Consider the following 17195-nt stretch of genomic DNA (forward strand, 5'->3'; position numbering starts at 1 on the left):
ATGTAGTCCCAGCTACTCAAGTGGCTGAGGTGAGAGGATTGCTTGAGCCTGGGAAGTTGAGGCTGCAGTGAGCTATGACTGCACCGCTGCACTCCAGCCTGGGTGACAGCTAGACCATGTCCTAAATAAATAAATAAATAAATAAACTCGTGCCCTTTGTGATGTCACTCAGGCTCATGACTACAGACACTCTTTGAACATGAATGACTCCACTTTTGTCTCCAGCCAGAACTTTTTCCTATTTTTCCTAAATTCCAGACCCACAGATCTAACCCCTTTCCTTTCCCCCTCCACTTGTATGTCTAATAAGCACATCTAACCCACCATGCTCCAAGCTGAGCTCCCGGTTCTTCTCTTGAAGTCTTTTCCTCTTCTCTCAATGGCGGCTTCAAGCCTGCAACAGCTCAGCTCAAAAACACTGACATTATCTGTGGCCCTTTCCTTTCTCTTCCCATGTGTGTCCAATCTGTTGACAAACACTGTTAATTCCCCCTCTTCTCACCACCTCCACTGTGTCCTTGCAGACCTGAGCACCCTCCTCTCACATCCCAAGCATCGCAACAGCTGAGCAGAGTCTAGTCTCAGGAAAGCAAGCAGAGTGATCAGGTAAAAACACATAAAATCCTGCCCCTTCTCTGTTCTGTTCAACCCCTGTCTTCACAATTCGCTCAGGGTGATGGTTAGTTTTAGGTCTCCACTTGACAGGGCCATAAAGTGCCCTGGTATTTGCTCAGATACTATTCTGGGTGTTCCTGTGAGGGTGTTTTGGGATGAGATTGACATTTAAATCAGTAGACTTTGAGTAAAGTGGATTGCCCTCCTCAGGGTAGGTGAGCCTTGACCAATCAGTTGGAGGCCTGGATAGAGCAAAAAGCCTGGCCCTCCCATGAGTAAGGGGAACTCCTTTTGCCTGACCCCCCTGCAAGCTGGGACCTGAGTTTCTTCCTGCCTTTGACCTCGAGCTGAAACTTTGGCTTTTCCTGGATCTCCAGCCTGGAAGCTTGTGTACTGGAGCTACACCATCAGTTCTCCCAGGTCTCCAGCTTGCTGACTGAGGATCTTGGGACTTGTCTGCTTCCATAATTGTGTGAGTCAATTCCTTATAATAAACACACACACACACACACACACACACACACACACACACACACACCCCGTTGGTTCTGTTTCTCTGGAGAAGCCTGGCTAATACACTCAGCAAAAGTCAAGTTTTTCGTTTCAATTTGAAAGTAGGTACTGTTTATTAACTGACCACATTAGTAAAATAATCATGGTAGACACCCTAGTTCATTCTTCTAAGAAACCTGTTGATCTGGTCCTCCTTGTTGCCAGCATCTCCACCTTCTACAAAATGGGTTGTCTCTTTCCTCATTCTACCCTGTGGAGAGGATCATTTGAATGGCCACAAGAAGTTATTTCTTCTTCAAATCATTTTCCAGCCGTACAGGTCCCAAGAATCAGATCCTCATACAGCAGATGATGTTATCTTTACATATTTGTCAAGCAATCGAAGTGCTATCTGTCAAAGCAATTTGCTTCTTATTGATTTTGTCATAACCATGCTTGTAGATGAATTCATTTACTGACTTCAGGTTTAGGTACCCCCATGCAAAATGTGGTTCTGCAATCCTCAGCCTGTTAATTGATGCTTTGTTGAGCTTCACAAAGTTTCCATTCGAGAGCTGACGACGGCGAAGGAGCTGCAACACCTTTTAGACCTTTGGACTCCCACCATTGACACCTCTGATCCTGATGACAAAGGCCAATTTGGGTTCTGTAGGTGCATAAAAGTTGCCAGCTTTTCTTGCCTTCCTTGCATTCAAATTTCAGTTCTGTCCATCTGCCTATATTCCTTGTGATAGTGCTTCGATTTTTGCTACAAAAGCTTCCTTCTTGTCTTTTGAAGCATCTTTTGGGCAAACTTCCTTCTCAGGCCTTGATCTTCAGCTCCGTGAAATTCCTTCACTTTTTCTTAAGGGTTTCTGGTACAGCAGGAACCTCCTCCTCCTCCTCCTCCTTTCTTCCTCCTCCTCCTCCTCCTCCTCCTCCTCCTCCTCCTCCTCCTCCTCCTCCTTCTTCTTCTTCTTCTTCTTCTTCCTCTTCCTCTTCTTCTTCTTCTTCCTCTTCCTCTTCTTCTTCTTCTTTCTTCTTCTTCTTTCTTCCTCTCTTTGCCACCCTCCATGGCACCAGCTGGACAAGAAAAAAGTGAAGTTCTTATGAGAGCCCCCAAATTTCTTCATGATCAGACCCAGGACACCTCCCAGACCTACCTTCCTACCATCTTCCCCACTGATCACCCCTCCATGCTGGCATATGGCTATTTTCCAAGCACACCACGTGTGTTCCTACCTTGGGACTTTTAAATGTCCCGTTCCCTTGGAATGGATACCAGTGGACTAATTCCCACACACCCTTTGCATCTTTACTCAAATGTCATCTCTTCCAAGTGGCCCCCCAAGCCATGTTGTAAAAAATTTTATCATCACGCCTGTAATCCCAGTACTTTGGGAGGCCAAGTGGTGGCAGATCACCTGAGGTCGGGAGTTCGAGACCAGCCTGACCAACATGAGAAACCCCATCTCTACTAAAAATACAAAATTAGCCAGGTATGATAGCACATGCCTGTAATCCCAGCTACTTGAGAGGCTGAGGCAGGAGAATCACTTGAACCCGGGAGGCGGAGGTTGCAGCGAGCTGAGATCACACCATTGCACTCCAGCCTGGGTAACAGGAGCGAAACTCCATCTCAGGGGGGGAAAAATAAAATCAGTCCTCACTGATTCCTTTTTTGTGTTCCTGTTTTTCTTTTTTCTTAAAATATATCATTCTTTAGCAGACTGTGTATTTTAATTTCATATTAAATGTTTGTCTTCCCACTAGGATTTATTATTATTTTTATTATTTTTTCTTTTTTTACTGCTCTTCATGGAGCAGGGGTACCCATAGGCCGTGTGCTCAGAGGAGCCTCCACTGGGATTTTTGACTTGCCTTCTCATCCCAAGGGTTTATCCTTTGCTGTATCTTCAGCTCCTAAAACAGGGGGCCTGGTGCACCATAGGTGCCCATGAAGCATCAGTTGGATGAGGAAATTCTCAGGGCCAGGCACTGTCCTAAGCACTTTACACATGAGACCTCACTAAATCCCCACACAGCAATTTTACTATGGTCTGCATTTTTCAGCTGAGCAAACTGAGGCACAGAGAAGGTAGGCAACTTTTGTAAAGTTCAACAGCCGGTAGGTGAGGGGTCTGGGTTCACACTTGGTATTCCATGTCCTCAACTTCCACATTTCCAATGCCCGGCTCTCAAGCCTCACCTGGCTGTCAACACCAGGGCTGGGATCTGACGCTGCCTGGGACAAGGACAATGATGAGATCAGGGACCCAAATCCAAGGGGTGGTGGGGACCACATCTCTCTTGACTGCTAAGGACCCGGTCATGTCCACCTGATGTGTTTGTCCCTGAGAACTCGCCGTTCCTCTGGAAAGAGGAAAGTCTTCCGCACCTGAAACCCCCAGCCCGTGCTTCCCTCACCACAGCTCCTGTCATGCCATAAAGAATTTATTCTCCCATCTCGCTGAGGGTCCAGAGGCCCTGACTCCCAGGGAGGTGGCCAGGTGGTGTTCTTCCTGTGTAGACAAAGGTGCATAAGGAAAGTGCTGCAGCTATGGGACCTGGTGACCTCAGGAGTCTAGATTTACAAGTCTGGACAAGCCCCTCGGGGGGCCTCAGTATCTTCACCTGCGGCGTCCAGTGCGGGTGGGAGCAGGATGGCTTCCCAGCCCGGGCCTCACCCCGACAGCACGTGATGCCCAAGTTCTCCTTCTGTGCGCGGCCACAGCTCTCACTCACCCACCGGCTTCCTGTCGGGGCTTCTTCAGCCCCACCCCACATTTGGGGCATTTCCTTCCCTGACAGAGGGACCTGGGACCGGGCTGGGGCCCTGGCGGATGAAGACATGCTGCCCCTGCTGCTGCTGCCCCTGCTGTGGGGGGGTGAGTGAGCTGAGGGAGGAGGGACAGGTACGGGGGTGAGAAGGTGGGGCTGGAACTGCAGCTGAGCCTCTGTGCCCCCGTAGGGTCCCTGCAGGAGGAGCCAGAGTACGAGCTGCAGGAGGAGCCAGAGTACGAGCTGCAAGTGCAGAAGTCAGTGACGGTGCAGGAGGGTCTGTGCGTCCTCGTGCCCTGCTCCTTCTCTTACCCCTGGAATTCCTGGTACTCCCCTCCCCCACTCTACGTCTACTGGTTCCGGGGCGGGGAGAGCCCATACTATGCTGAGCCTGTGGCCACCAACAACCTAAACAGAAAAGTGAAGTCAGAGACCCAGGGCCGATTCCGCCTCCTTGGGGATGTCTGGAAGAAGAACTGCTCCTTGAGCATCGGAGATGCCAGAATGGGGGACACGGGAAGCTATGTCTTCCGCGTGGAGAGAGGAAGGGATGTAAAATATACCTACACACAGAATAAGCTGAACTTGGAGGTGACAGGTATGGCGGGGGCCCTTGGAGAGGACCCTGGGACGTGGAGACCCCCGTATGAGAACAGGGACAGGACCTGGGCAGGGGCGGTTGGAGGAGGTGTAGGACTTGGGGCACGTCGGGGCCTGAGGCCTGGCCACTCTCGGGGTCACACCGTACGTCTTCAAGCCCCTGGGGCCCAGGTATCTCCCTGTCTCCTCCTCAGCCCTGACTGAGAAACCCGACGTCCACATTCTGGAGCCTCTGGAGTCCGGCCGCCTCACAAGGCTGAGCTGCAGCCTTCCACGATCCTGTGAAGCGGGACGACCTCTCACATTCTCCTGGACGGGGGATGCCCTCAGCCCCCTGGACCCAGAAACCACCCAGTCCTCGGAGCTCACCCTCACCCCGAGGCCCGAGGACCATGGCACCAACCTCACCTGTCATGTGAAACACCAAGGAGCGCAGGTGACCACGGAGAGAACTGTCCAGCTCAATGTCTCCTGTGAGTGGTGCTGGGGACACAGCTGGGTCCCCAAGGGCAGTGGGAGTAAGGGGTGTGTGTGTGTGTGTGTGTGTGTGTGTGTGTGTGTGTGTATGTGTGTAGAAGAGAGAGAGAGAGAAGGAGAATGATAACCAGGGAAAATTCGTGTGCGGTGCAGGAAGGACAGCCATCCCCACCTGGTGGGTTTCTGTGGGCCCTCCTTGGGTACCTCCCAGGCCCACGCCCCTCCCACTTGTCACCTCTGACGCTGGGGCTGTATCTTTCTATCCCAGATGCTCCCCAGAACCTCACCATCAGCATCTTCTTTAGAAATGGCACAGGCACAGGTAGGAAAGATCCTCTTCCCTCTGGGGCTGCGATGGGAGCCTTCTATCAGCTCAGGGTTCAGCACTGGGAGAGGAGACCCTCCCTCACCCCTAAGACCCTGGGTCTGGGTCCCTCCGGCTCCCAGCCCCCCCAATCCCGGTCACTAAGATCTTGCATGAACAAACCTAGTATTGCTTTTGGCTTGTCCCTTTTCTCTGCTCCCTGTTTCAAATTTATTTTTTCATTGTGAGAAAATTCACATAGCACAGGATTTGTCATCTCAGCCATTTTAAAGAGTACAGTTCAGCAGTGTTACGTGTGCTCACATTGTTGCAAAACCAAACTGCAGAGCTCCTTTTATCTTGCAAAACTGAAACTCTGTACCCACTAAACAGCCACTTTCCACTTCCCCCTCCTGCTGCCAGGCAGTCACCATTCCACTTTTCTGTCTCGATGAGTTTCAGTACTCAGGACACGCTGTTCCCTTTTCTTGAATTTCTGCCTGCCCCCATGTCCTCTGATGCACGCCCTGCTTCGTCTCTATCTGATCATCCTTTTCGGGAGCCTTCGACTTTCCCACCTCCCATAGCTTTGTCCCAGAACCCTGTTCTTCCCCTCCACATTCCTGAGTGATCCCATCTCTCCTTGACCCTGTCCTGATGCCTCCCACAACTTTATATCCAGCCCTTTCTCTGAGGCACAGATCTGCACATTTAGCCACCTGCCTCGGATGCTTCTCAGCTCCTCCTTCCCTGTTGATGCCAGAGCTGTTCTGGACATCGCTCTAGACAGCACCCTTTCTCATCAGCTGCTCCGTGAGTCCGCAAGTCTTGATATGTTTACTTCACTAATTATCACTTCCCTCCTCACCCCCTTGGTTCCAGGCCCAGCTCAAGTCTCGTGCTCAACCCTGGCCCACTGTCCCAGCCTCCTCCCAACCTCCCTGCCTCCCATCCCACTTCCCTTCAGTCTGGGACCTACTTGGGCTCCAGCAGGATCTTTCTAGATCCAGTGCTTACTCTGTTTCCCTTGCTCACAGCCGCCTACTGCTTTCCAGGATAAAGCCCAAGGCCCTCAGCCTGGCACCCAAGGCTCCAAAAGATCTAAGCCTGCTTCCTCTACCTCCATTATTGTGTCTTGGGAGCTCTAGGTCCTCTCTGCCAGGTTGCAGATATAGGAGCCTCCTTCCTCGTCTTCTTCTCTCAGTTCTTGGCGCATCTGCCCCTGAGCTGCCCATCCACTTGTCCTTAACGTGAGAACTCCTCCTCATCCATCTTTTCTCAGCTCAGCGACCTTCTTTCTGATAGCCTGACCTGATCACCAAGTCCTCACCCCTTCACACATGACTAGTCCATTCTCAGCACTCACCACACAGTCTTGTCTTTCTTCTTACAGCTCAGTGGGAGGAGTGAGGGAGAATTAGGCCTCCCAGCTCCACTCACCTGGCTGTGCATCTCTTTCCCAGCCCTGCGGATCCTGAGCAATGGCATGTCGGTGCCCATCCTGGAGGGCCAATCCCTGTTCCTGACCTGCACAGTTGACAGCAACCCCCCTGCCTCACTGAGCTGGTTCTGGGACGGAAAAGCCCTGAATCCCTCCCAGACCTCAGTGTCTGGGATCCTGGAGCTGCCCAACATAGGGGCTAGAGAGGGAGGGGAATTCACCTGCCGGGTTCAGCACCCGCTGGGCTCCCAGCACCTGTCTCTCATCCTTTCTGTGCAGAGTGAGTTGCAGGAGAGGTGCTGAGGGTGGACAGCCTGGTGAGGTATTCAGGTTGGTGGGAGGGACTGAGGCCTGGGAACAGTACACCTTACCTTCTTCTCCTTTCCCCCAGGAAGTTCCTCTTCCTGTATATGTGTAACCGAGAAACAGGAGGGCTCCTGGCCCCTCGTCCTCACCCTGATCAGGGGGGCTCTCATGGGGGCTGGCTTCCTCCTCACCTACGGCCTCACCTGGATCTACTATACCAGGTGAGCAGGCCTGCCTGTCTCCAGAAAGCTCCTGAGTTCCAGGTGGGGCTGAGCTGTCCTGCCCCACCTGGAATCAGAACTGAAGTGGCTGGTGCTGATCTGAGGCCTGTGTTGGCTCTGCAGGTATGGAGGCCCCCAGGGGAGTAGGGCTGAGAGGCCAGGCTGAGCGCCTCCTGCTCAAGACCGAGGTGTGGACACCCAGCCCTGCGGGACAGATGCAGAACATCGCTGTCAGCTTTTCTGGAGGCTGACATCCCACTGACACCCCTCTTTTCCTTTCTGCCCCACACCCCATCTGTTTATCCCCCTCTGCTTGTGAGTCTTGCCCCACCACACCTGCATCCCCATCTGCACCCCATCCCCTCCCCAACCCCCCTTCTCTTCCCTCTCCATCCTCCATCTCCAGCCCTGTGAAGGGAACGTTCTTTCGGTCTTATACCCCCAATACTCAAAACTAACCTTTTTTTTTTTTTTTTCCAGACAGAGTCTCGCTCTGTTGCCCAGGCTGTGTGCAACGACACAACCTCCGTTCACTGCAACCTCCACATCTGGGGTTCAAGCAATTCTCCTGCCTCAGCCTCCCTAGTAGCTGGGATTACAGGTGCCTGCCACCACACCCAGTTTTTTTTTTTTTTTTTTTTTTTCCTGAGATGGAGTCTTGCTCTGTCACCCAGGCTGGAGTGCAGTGGCGCGATCTCGGCTCACTGCGAGTTCTGCCTCCTGGGTTCACGCCATTCTCCTGCCTCAGCCTCCCGAGTAGCTGGGACTACAGGCGCCCACCACCACACCTGGCTAATTTTTTGTATTTTCAGTAGAGACAGGGTTTCACCGTATTAGCCAGGATGGTCTCAATCTTCTGACCTCGTGATCCACCCGCCTTGGCCTCCCAGAGTGCTGGGATTACAGGCGTGAGCCACCGTGCCCAACCAATTTTTTTTTTGTATGTTAGTGGAGATGGGGTTTTACCATGTTGGCCAGGCTGGTCTCGAACTCCTGACCTCAAGCAATCCACTGCGTTGGCCTTCCAAAGTGCTGGGATTACAGGCATGAGCCGCCGTGCCTGGCCGCCAAAAGTTACCTTCTTAACACTTGAATTTCTGGTCTCCTCAACTTCCTTATCCATATAGACACAGACAGGCAGCATTTGTTTTCCAGTTAAAACTCTACCTCACTATGATTATTATACAATACAATTATTATAAAATAAGTAAAACTTTTATGAAACAATACAACGTAATTGATTTTACTCTTTAATGCCTCTGTGAGAGTTTGTAGACAAAAATTATGTCTTTTGTTTTGTTTTGTTTTGTTTTTGAGACAGAGTTTCTGTCTTGTTGCTCAGGCTGGAGTGCAATGGCGCGATCTTGGCTCACTGCAAACTCCGCCTCCCAGGTACAAACGATTCTCCTGTCTCAGCCTCCCAAGTAGCTCGGATTACAGGCATGGACCACCACACCTGGCTAATTTTTTTGTACTTAGTAGAGACGAGGTTTCACCATGTTAGCCAGGCTGGTCATGAACTCCTCACTTCAGGTGACCCACCTGCCTTGGCCTCCCAAAGTGCTGGGATTACAGGCATGAGCCACCACGGTTGGCTGAATCAACTGTTTTACATTATGTAACATCACTTTTTGTTCTTGGTAATTTTCTTTGCTCTTAAGTGTACTTTGTCTGCTATTAACATGGCCATTCCAGTTTTCTTTTGACTGTTTGCATAGTATGCATTTTCACATCCTTTAAGTCCTAGCCTCACCTCATTATATTTGAGGTGAACATTTTAGAAAGCATATATGTGGGTCACACTTTTAATTTTAACTCATTCTGGCAATCTCTAAATTTTTTAGAGTATTTGCATTTAATGTTATTATTGATATGCTTGAATTTAGGTGTACCATTTTATTATTACTATTTTTCTTTTTTATTATTTATTTTATTTATTTATTTCTACCATTTTCCTGCCCTGTTTTGGGATTATTCAAACATATTTTCATATTCTGTTTCAATTTATTTACTGTGATTTTTTTGTTTCTGAGACAAGGTTTTGCTCTGTAGCTCAGGTTGGTGTGCAGTGGTGCAATCATAGCTCATGGTAACCTTGAATTCTTGGGCTCAAGTGAGCCCTCCACCTTAGTATCCCAAAGTACTGGGGATTACAGGCATGAGCCACTGTAACTGACCATATCGACTTTGGTTTTTTTAACAGCTCTATTGAGATATAATTTGCATACCATAAAATTCACATTTTTTTTTTTTTTTTTTTTTTTTTTTTTTTTGAGATGGAGTCACGCTCTGTTGCCAGGTTGGAGTGCAGTGGCGTGATCTTGGCTCACTGCAATCTCCGCCTCCCAGGTTCAAGTGATTCTCCTGCCTCAGCCTCCTGAGTAGCTGGGATTACAGGTGAGTGCCACCACACCTGGCTAATTTTTGTATTTTTTAGTAGAGACAAGGTTTCACCATGTTGGTCAGGCTGGTCTCTAACGAACTCCTGACCTCATGATCCACCCACCTGGGCCTCCCAAAGTACTGGGATTACAGGCATGAACCACTGTGCCCGGTCTTTTCCTCTTAATTTTTATTTACCTTTTATTACTTTCTTTTATAGTTGCCTAGTTATTAAACTATGCATCCTTGACATATTGCAATCTTTCTTGCATCAGTAGTTTTATCTCTTGAATAATACGAACAGCTATATCTTCAGATACATATACCATTCCTCCCACCATTTTTGTTATTATCCTATATTTTACACCTATAAATGTTATCAACTTCATAGAACATTATAGTTTGATTTCAACAATGACAACTGTTAAAAATTACCTACATGGTTATGATTCGCTCATGAAATTCAGGACTTCTATCAAAAATTATTTCTTTTTAGACTGAAGAACTTACTTTTGTTTATACTGCAAGGCTACTGGAGTTCAACTGTGTTAGTTTTTTTTTTTTTTAACATGAAATATTATTTTAACTTAATTTTTGAAGAATTCTTTATCTGGGTATGGAAATCTGGATGATAGGTTAAAGATATCACTCTATTGTCTTCTGATTTACAGTTTCTTTTGTTATATCATCTTCATCATTATTGTCACTTCGTTGAAAGTAACCAGTTGTATACTTCACATATCTGATTATTTTTAATATTTTCTTACTATCATTTGACAATAAGTTCTTACTATTGAGTGGAATGGGGGGCAGAGAATGGGGGTGAGGAATGCAAGTGGAGATTGAGTTGGAGCTGCTGGTGGTCTCTGTCTCTCCTGTAGAAGAGGTGTAGATTCTTTCATGGAATAGGAGGGTCTGTGTGACCTCATACTCCATGCCATCTCCTACACCTGGAATTCCAAGACTGCCTGCAATTAAGCTAATGGTCTGGGACAAACCTCTAATAAACGTGAGCAGCTAATTCAATCTTTTTTTTCTAGTGGTTATAAATGACTCTAGATCCAAATATACAAAATAAAGTCCAAGTTGATTCTAACTTCTTAGAGACCCTCAAATCAGCAGTTCCCTGAGAACTAGAATCTCTCAGGTTATTGAAGTAGGTGGAACTGAGAGGTACTTGGAGTTCTCATACGAGATGTACCCTGGGACGTAAGAGCCTTGCTGTGAGACTGACAGGTACAAGTCTTCTCAAGGAGACAGCAAGAAGATGGGGACTGGAGGAGGCATCAAAGCCCAGCTTCAAGAGGACCCTCTGCTATTCATGCTATGGAGAGTAACCAGCCAGAAACTGTGGTGAGAACATGACCCTCAATTTCTCTTGAATGACACCTATCCTCTCCACCTGGGGGCCTGAGGTGCCCTGTACTTTGATGCTCACCTTCACTTTGGTTCTCCAGGAGACCAGAAACAGCCTAACTGTTCAGGTGCCATTTCCTGGAGCTGAGGCAACCGCAGAGAGAACCACACTGTTGAGCATGGCCTGTGAGTCACTGTCGTCGCAGGACCTCCAAGCCCTGGGAGAGGCAAAACCTGTTGGCTGCGGAATGGACATGTCACTAAGCAGCAGAGTCCTCGGTTTTCAGCTTAGGTCAGGGCAGCAGGAAAAGGCCGGAAGGATCTGGTTAAGTTCATTTAGACCAGAACATCCTGGAGCTGCCCCATGCTGGAAGCACATCCCCCGCTCTCAGGGCGGGGTAGATGTTAGGAGCTGGTTGCAGATCACCTGGGTCCTGGGTGGGCTTTGAGTAATGTGGGTGGAGATTTGATCTTGGCACCAGTTCCTCCCTGTCCCTCCCCTACTTCCACATCTTTACTCTGTCTCTGAGGGGGCAGCAGCAGGGCTCCTGACCTTGGGTACTAACTTTGCTGGGGTGAGAAATCTCTTTGGGAGTCAACTTTCTTCTAATCTATAGCCTTCCCTTGTTCTACACCAGCTGGCATAGCTCTTTCATTCCTAGGGAGTCCAGACCCTCCCCTACAACCACAGCTCTGTGTTCACTGCAGATGCTGAGACTCTCCAAGATGGGAAGAGCTTTGGAGGCCAGGATAAACTCCTGTCTTCCTCAGGACACAGGGAGTCAACTGGGGATGTTACCAAGAGGATTTCCCAGCCTCACTGACTCACTGCCCCAAATGCCCTCAGGCTCAGATTTCTTTACCATCCCGATCCACTGCTTGTCCTGCCACTTCTCACATCCTAGGCCTCCAATCCCCTCTCCCAGGACTCAGACAATAAATATCTTCTTTGCTCTGAGATTCTGTCTATGAATCTGGCTCCAGAAGGAAGAGAAGCTAGGGACCTCTAGAGTTGCACAGGAATTACCCTTAACCCAGAACCAGTTCCTTCCTCTCCCACAGGCAGCCTACTTGCCAAGAGGATCAGACATCAGGTCTGATGAGCAGCATCCTCATTGCACATGAATATCTTCAATTTCTTAGATGGTGATGGGAACAATTTTTGTCTTTCAGTGTTCCACTCTTTACCAGCACCTGACATCTTCAGACATCTAAAAGTTTTCCAATTTGGAGGGTGTGTAATAGTATTTTACTAGTGTTTTGAACTTAAGTTTACCCACTTACTAATGAGACTGAGTACTTCTTCATCCATTTTGTCGGGGCTGGATATTACTTTTATGAGGGATTGCTTTAAATCTTTGGTTTCTTTCATGTCTCTACCAAATTTAGGATGTTTTGGACATTTTATTCAAATATTTTTGTCTGTTCCATTCTGTCTTTCCTCTTCATTCAGGACTCCAATTACAAATAGTTAGACGTATTTGTATTGTCTCACATGTCCCTGAGTCTCTGTTTCCTATTAGTTTTAATATTTTTTCTCTTTTTTTTCAGGTTGAATAATTTTCATTGATCTATCTTCACATTCACTAGATCTTTCTTCAGTTATCCATTTCCTTTAAAATTTGAGATACTGTATTGCAGTTTTCAGTTTCAAAATTTTCATTTGCTCTTTTAAAACAAATATGTTCTATATCACCGCTTAGATTTCCTATGTCTTTATTCGTCATGACTGTTTTCCTTTATCTCCTTGAGCATAGTTATAGTAGCTGCTTTAAAGTCCTGGTCTGTTGTTTCTATCACTTGGTCATCTCAGCATTGGCCTCTGTGTATTGCCTTTCACTTTTCCCCTTTTCTGTGTGTTGTTACATTCAGGTAGGTCCTATGTTCCCGTGTTTTCATATGTAGAGTAGCTTTGGATTGGATCCTAAATGTTTTTAAGGTTACATTGTGGAGACTCTGCAACAAGTTACATTACTTTAAAGAGTATTTTTTAAAGCAGGCAAATAATTTGGTTCAAGTCAAATTGCAGACTATTCCTTGCCTGTGATGGGTGACAGCTCAAGTCTCATAGCAATTCTGTCATCTTTACCTGCAGTGCTTGTGGTATGCCCTACACATACATGGTTCTTAGGTCAGTCAGAGACATGGGAGCATTTATACTCAGAAGCGGGAGTTCCTTTCCCCTAGCTCTCTCCTTTCCAGAATTCTCACCTCATGTTTCAGTGTTCCTAATTGCCCTGGCTTCATCCCTTGTTTCTCAGTCCAGAAAGATGGAAGTTCTATTAGAATTTTAGCAGCCCATTTCTACATTGTAGCTCTGGCCTAACATTGGAATAGAGCTATTTATTCCTTGTTGGTCCCCTTCCCCAAATTTTGACTCCCATCCAGCATCTATTTTCTTTTATCCCATTTTCCAAGTAGATTTTTTTTTTCCCATTCAAAGCTTATAACTTGTAAGGATTGTTTTTTGTTTGTTTTGTTTTGTTGTGGTGGGTTTACTCTGCTAGGAGCTTACTCCTTCATAATAAAAGCACTACTCCTTCTCTTTCATTTTGAAGGATAATTTTCCAAAATGTAGAATTCTAGCTTTGCATTTTTCTTTTAACCTTTTGGAGATGTCATTCCACTTTGGAGGGCGGTGAGTTTCTCATGACAGTTCAGTCATCAGTTTCTTATTGTGGTTCCATCTAAGAGAATATCTGCTTATGTGTTGCTGCTTTTATAATTTCTTCATTCTTTTTCATGAATATAAATTTTATACACCTCAGGTATTTTTCTTTTAAGTTCTCTAAGTGCACGTAGCAGAGAGTGCAATATTTACTTCTTTTCTTTATGCTTTCACTCTTGATATACTCTATTTATGCCACAATAGAAATGTGTGTCTTCCCAAAATTTGTATGTTGAAATCTTAAACCTCAAGATGGTGGTATTAAGGGAGGTTGGGGCCTTTTGGGAAGTGATTGACCCATAAAGGTGCCATCCTCATGAATGGGACTAGTGTCCTCATAAAAGAAATAGAAGGAAGTGTGTTTTCCTCTTCTGCCATGGGAGGATACCACAAAAAGATACTATATGGGAAGCAGAGAATTCTCTCCAGACACTGAATCCACTGGCACCTTGATCTTGGACTTCCCAGCCTCCGGAACTATGAAAAATAAATTTCTGTTGTTTATAAATCACCCAGCCTAAGGTATTTTGTTATAGCAGCCCAAATGGACCAAAACAATTTATCTTTTCCATCCTATGTCTTCCCCCTCTTTATTGTTTGGGTAACTTTGTTGGAAGAGACAGCTTGGACCACCACAGTACATAATAGAAAGTGTGGCAAAGTAAAAGAGGCAGTTCCTGTTCATCTCCAGTTAATCACTGTCATAAGGAGAGTGCCAGATCTCCCAATTTTGAAAGGTAAGTTGAGTAAGTTCATATTATTTTAATACTTCTCAATATTGAAATATTGAAAATAAATTTATAATTTCCAACGCATAAAGACTTATACAATTCTATAAACAGTAATAATTACAGGAATGCAAATCAAAACCATTAGGAGATACCACTTCATACACGTTAGAATGACCACTATTAAAAAACAAAACAAAACCAGATAATAACAAATATTGGTGAAGATTTGGAGAAATTGAAACCCTTGTGCATTGCTGGTGGGATGTAAAATGGTGCAGTCACTATGGAAGATGTTATGAAAATTCCTCAAAAAACAAAGCATATAATTGCTATGTAATTCAGCAATTCCACAACTCCACTTCTGAGTAGACACCCCCAAGAATTGAAAGCAGGGGGTCTGATATTTGTACACCCAGGTTCACAGCAGCATTATTGATAATAGCCAAAACATGGAAGCAACATAAATGTTTATCAGTGGATACATGGATAAATGAAACGTAGCATGCATCAGATAAAATCTTACTCAGCTTTAGAACAGAATGCAGTTCTAACAAACGTTTTAACATGGATGACTTTGAAGACATTATGCTAGGTGAAATACACCAGACAGAAAAGGACAAATGTCATATGAGTCTACTTATATGAGATACCTAGAGTAGTCAAATGCGTAGATACAGAAAGTAGAATGACACTTGCCAAGGGCTGGGGTGAGAAGGAAACGGAGAGTCAGTGTTTAGTGAGTACACAGATTCAGTTTGGAAAGACGAAAAAGTTCCGGAGATGGAGGGTTGTGATAGTTGTACAACAAGATGGATATATTCAATGCCACTGAGCCATACACTTAAAAATGGTTACAATATTAAAATTTGTGTGATGCATTATTTTACCAAAATAAAACATTTTCTGGTCAACACTTTCAGTCAAACATAATAGAAATGCAAGCTAAATATATCTATCCAGTGGATGCCCAATCAAAAGTAAAGACTTCATAGCTACCAGAGTGTTCTCTCAGTCCACACCTCTCCTAATTGGAGTCCTTCATAATTGCCTCCACATAATTCCTGCCTCACTTTATCATACCATCAACTCAGTCTCAGGTTGTAACTTTATCCTCAGCTCCTCCTCTCCTGCTTTGAATTTGTTAAAATTGTACTGTACCAGGCTGATATCTTCCAAGAGTTTAACAGCAGATTTAAGTTTTGATGGTATGAACCAGTAGTTCCCAAATCTTGCATCCTGTTCAGATTTTAAGATCCCCAGAAAGTAACTGGATCTCTCATGCTTAATAATCACAGAGAATCCAAAGCTGCCAACTTAACCACAATATGTGGGAGAGTTCCTGAGGGTGATGGGTGATTGACATATGCAAGCTGGTATCCCTTCCCCAAACATGAGAACAAAGACTTCTTTCCTGGCTTTCCCAGCACTTTGTACACATATATTTTGGGTAGCACTTTTCATTCAAGGTTTGGGAGCAGCAGAAAGGAATGGCCCTTCAGGATAAGAAGTAGGTTAAATTGGATGCTAGACATCGTGTTGCAGAAATTCACCATTCATCCCCACCACAGAAAGTCTTTCACTGGATTTTGTGTCCTATCACCACGTTGTTGAGTCCAAGAGGTCATCCCCCAAATCCTCGTCTCATTGCCACTGAATCCAGAACTTTAAAAAATGCTTTCTCTATCCTCCATAAGGGGGAGCCTTAATGTTCATGTTCCTTTTTTTATCCAGCACCATTTTAACTTCCTCTTCACCTCATCCTTCAGAAATGTATACATCCAAAATTACCACTAGTAATTTTGTCGTCTGAATTTCACCTCAGTAAAGATACTATCACCAGTTTGATTTGAAAACAAAGTAGTGATAAACTATATACACACTCCTATCTCAAGGCAAATTCTGTAGCCCTTCTTGAATGGGAAAATGGTTATTTCTTTACCCCAATTCTTTTTTTCCTTCTTTCACCCAATTCTGTATTTTGTGTTACTTTACTTTTATTAGGATGGGCATTGTGCCCCTGAGGTGGGCCAGCCTGGCCTCTTCCTTGCCCTTGGGGCCCAGCTTTGCTGGTAGAGTTTGTGAGGAAATTTCCTTTTCTGCCCTTCTGTCTATATCTTGTGGCTTCTGGTTGCAATTTCCTCTTCCCTCACCCCAACTGTTTCTTGCTCTTAATAGACAGCACAGAGGATGGGGGTTGGGGGAATGAAGCTGTCCCTGGGCAAGATCTGGAATCTCCAGCTTGAGAGATGCCTCTAGTGTTAGTGGGACAAATGCCAGAGAGGATCAGGTGGGGTTTGGGGCTGGCACTGCAGGTATCTCTGTCTCTCACCCAAGGAAACAAGTGACCTAATGTTCTGTACATTCTCCTACACCTGGGATCCTGGACTCCTAAAACTCACTGTAGCCAGGCACGTGGAAACTGTGCTCTAGTGATCACAAAGGAGAGAGTGAAAATAAAAAATATAATTCCCAAGATCAATGTCACCTCCTCAGTTGCTCCCAGGACAATAACTCTTCTCTGAGTACTGGGGGATTCCAGATGGGAGTTAGTGGGAGATATATCTTAAGAGGATGTGGTATAACAGATACCTTTTACCTAAGGAGTCACCGTGAGAGTGACAGGGGCACAAATTCTCCAAGAGTGAGCAACAAGAGGTGGACACCAGGGTGAGGCCACACCCTGGAGTTAGGATGAAATCTCTTGTTTCTCATCACTCAGAAGGGACCCTGGAGCCCAGTGGAGAGGAACCACCCATTACCTTCTCTCAAAAAGGTGCTGCCTTCCCCTCTCAGGGACCTGAGACCCATCACTGCTACCTCA

The 17195-nt window shown here is 46.1% G+C and overlaps 1 protein-coding gene across 6 annotated transcripts; it reads left to right on the forward strand.

The window, feature by feature from the left end:
* The first annotated feature begins 3732 nt into the window (after window positions 1–3732).
* Window positions 3733–14154, forward strand: SIGLEC14 (sialic acid binding Ig like lectin 14). 6 transcript variants are annotated; one of them, XM_073016114.1, is made up of 10 exons: window positions 3737–3995; window positions 4079–4486; window positions 4683–4961; window positions 5234–5287; window positions 6733–6990; window positions 7102–7237; window positions 7361–8629; window positions 9514–10972; window positions 11077–11161; window positions 11684–14154. In XM_073016114.1, exons 1-7 carry the CDS (start codon window positions 3809–3811, stop codon window positions 7401–7403), a joined length of 1365 nt encoding a protein of 454 aa, XP_072872215.1. In that variant the 5' UTR covers window positions 3737–3808; the 3' UTR covers window positions 7404–8629; window positions 9514–10972; window positions 11077–11161; window positions 11684–14154. The 6 variants fall into 6 exon arrangements, with proteins under 6 accessions (XP_072872216.1, XP_072872217.1, XP_072872215.1 ...); XM_073016113.1 differs by having other exon boundaries at window positions 9514–9634; window positions 10873–10972; window positions 11077–14154; XM_007997803.3 differs by having other exon boundaries at window positions 7361–7838; window positions 8559–8629; window positions 11077–14154.
* Window positions 14155–17195: the final 3041 nt, after the last annotated feature.

The sequence above is a fragment of the Chlorocebus sabaeus genome, chromosome 6 (assembly GCF_047675955.1).
Source record: "Chlorocebus sabaeus isolate Y175 chromosome 6, mChlSab1.0.hap1, whole genome shotgun sequence".
NCBI lineage: Eukaryota > Metazoa > Chordata > Mammalia > Primates > Cercopithecidae > Chlorocebus > Chlorocebus sabaeus.

Bases quoted from the DNA above. Each gene is read 5' to 3' on its own strand.
- SIGLEC14 (XM_073016112.1), top strand. From the start codon at position 3,809: ATGCCCAAGTTCTCCTTCTGTGCGCGGCCACAGCTCTCACTCACCCAC. The intron at 3,996-4,078 runs GTGAGTGAGCTG...GTGCCCCCGTAG, and splicing joins GCTGCCCCTGCTGTGGGGGG to GGTCCCTGCAGGAGGAGCCA. The intron at 4,962-5,233 runs GTGAGTGGTGCT...TTTCTATCCCAG, and splicing joins TGTCCAGCTCAATGTCTCCT to ATGCTCCCCAGAACCTCACC.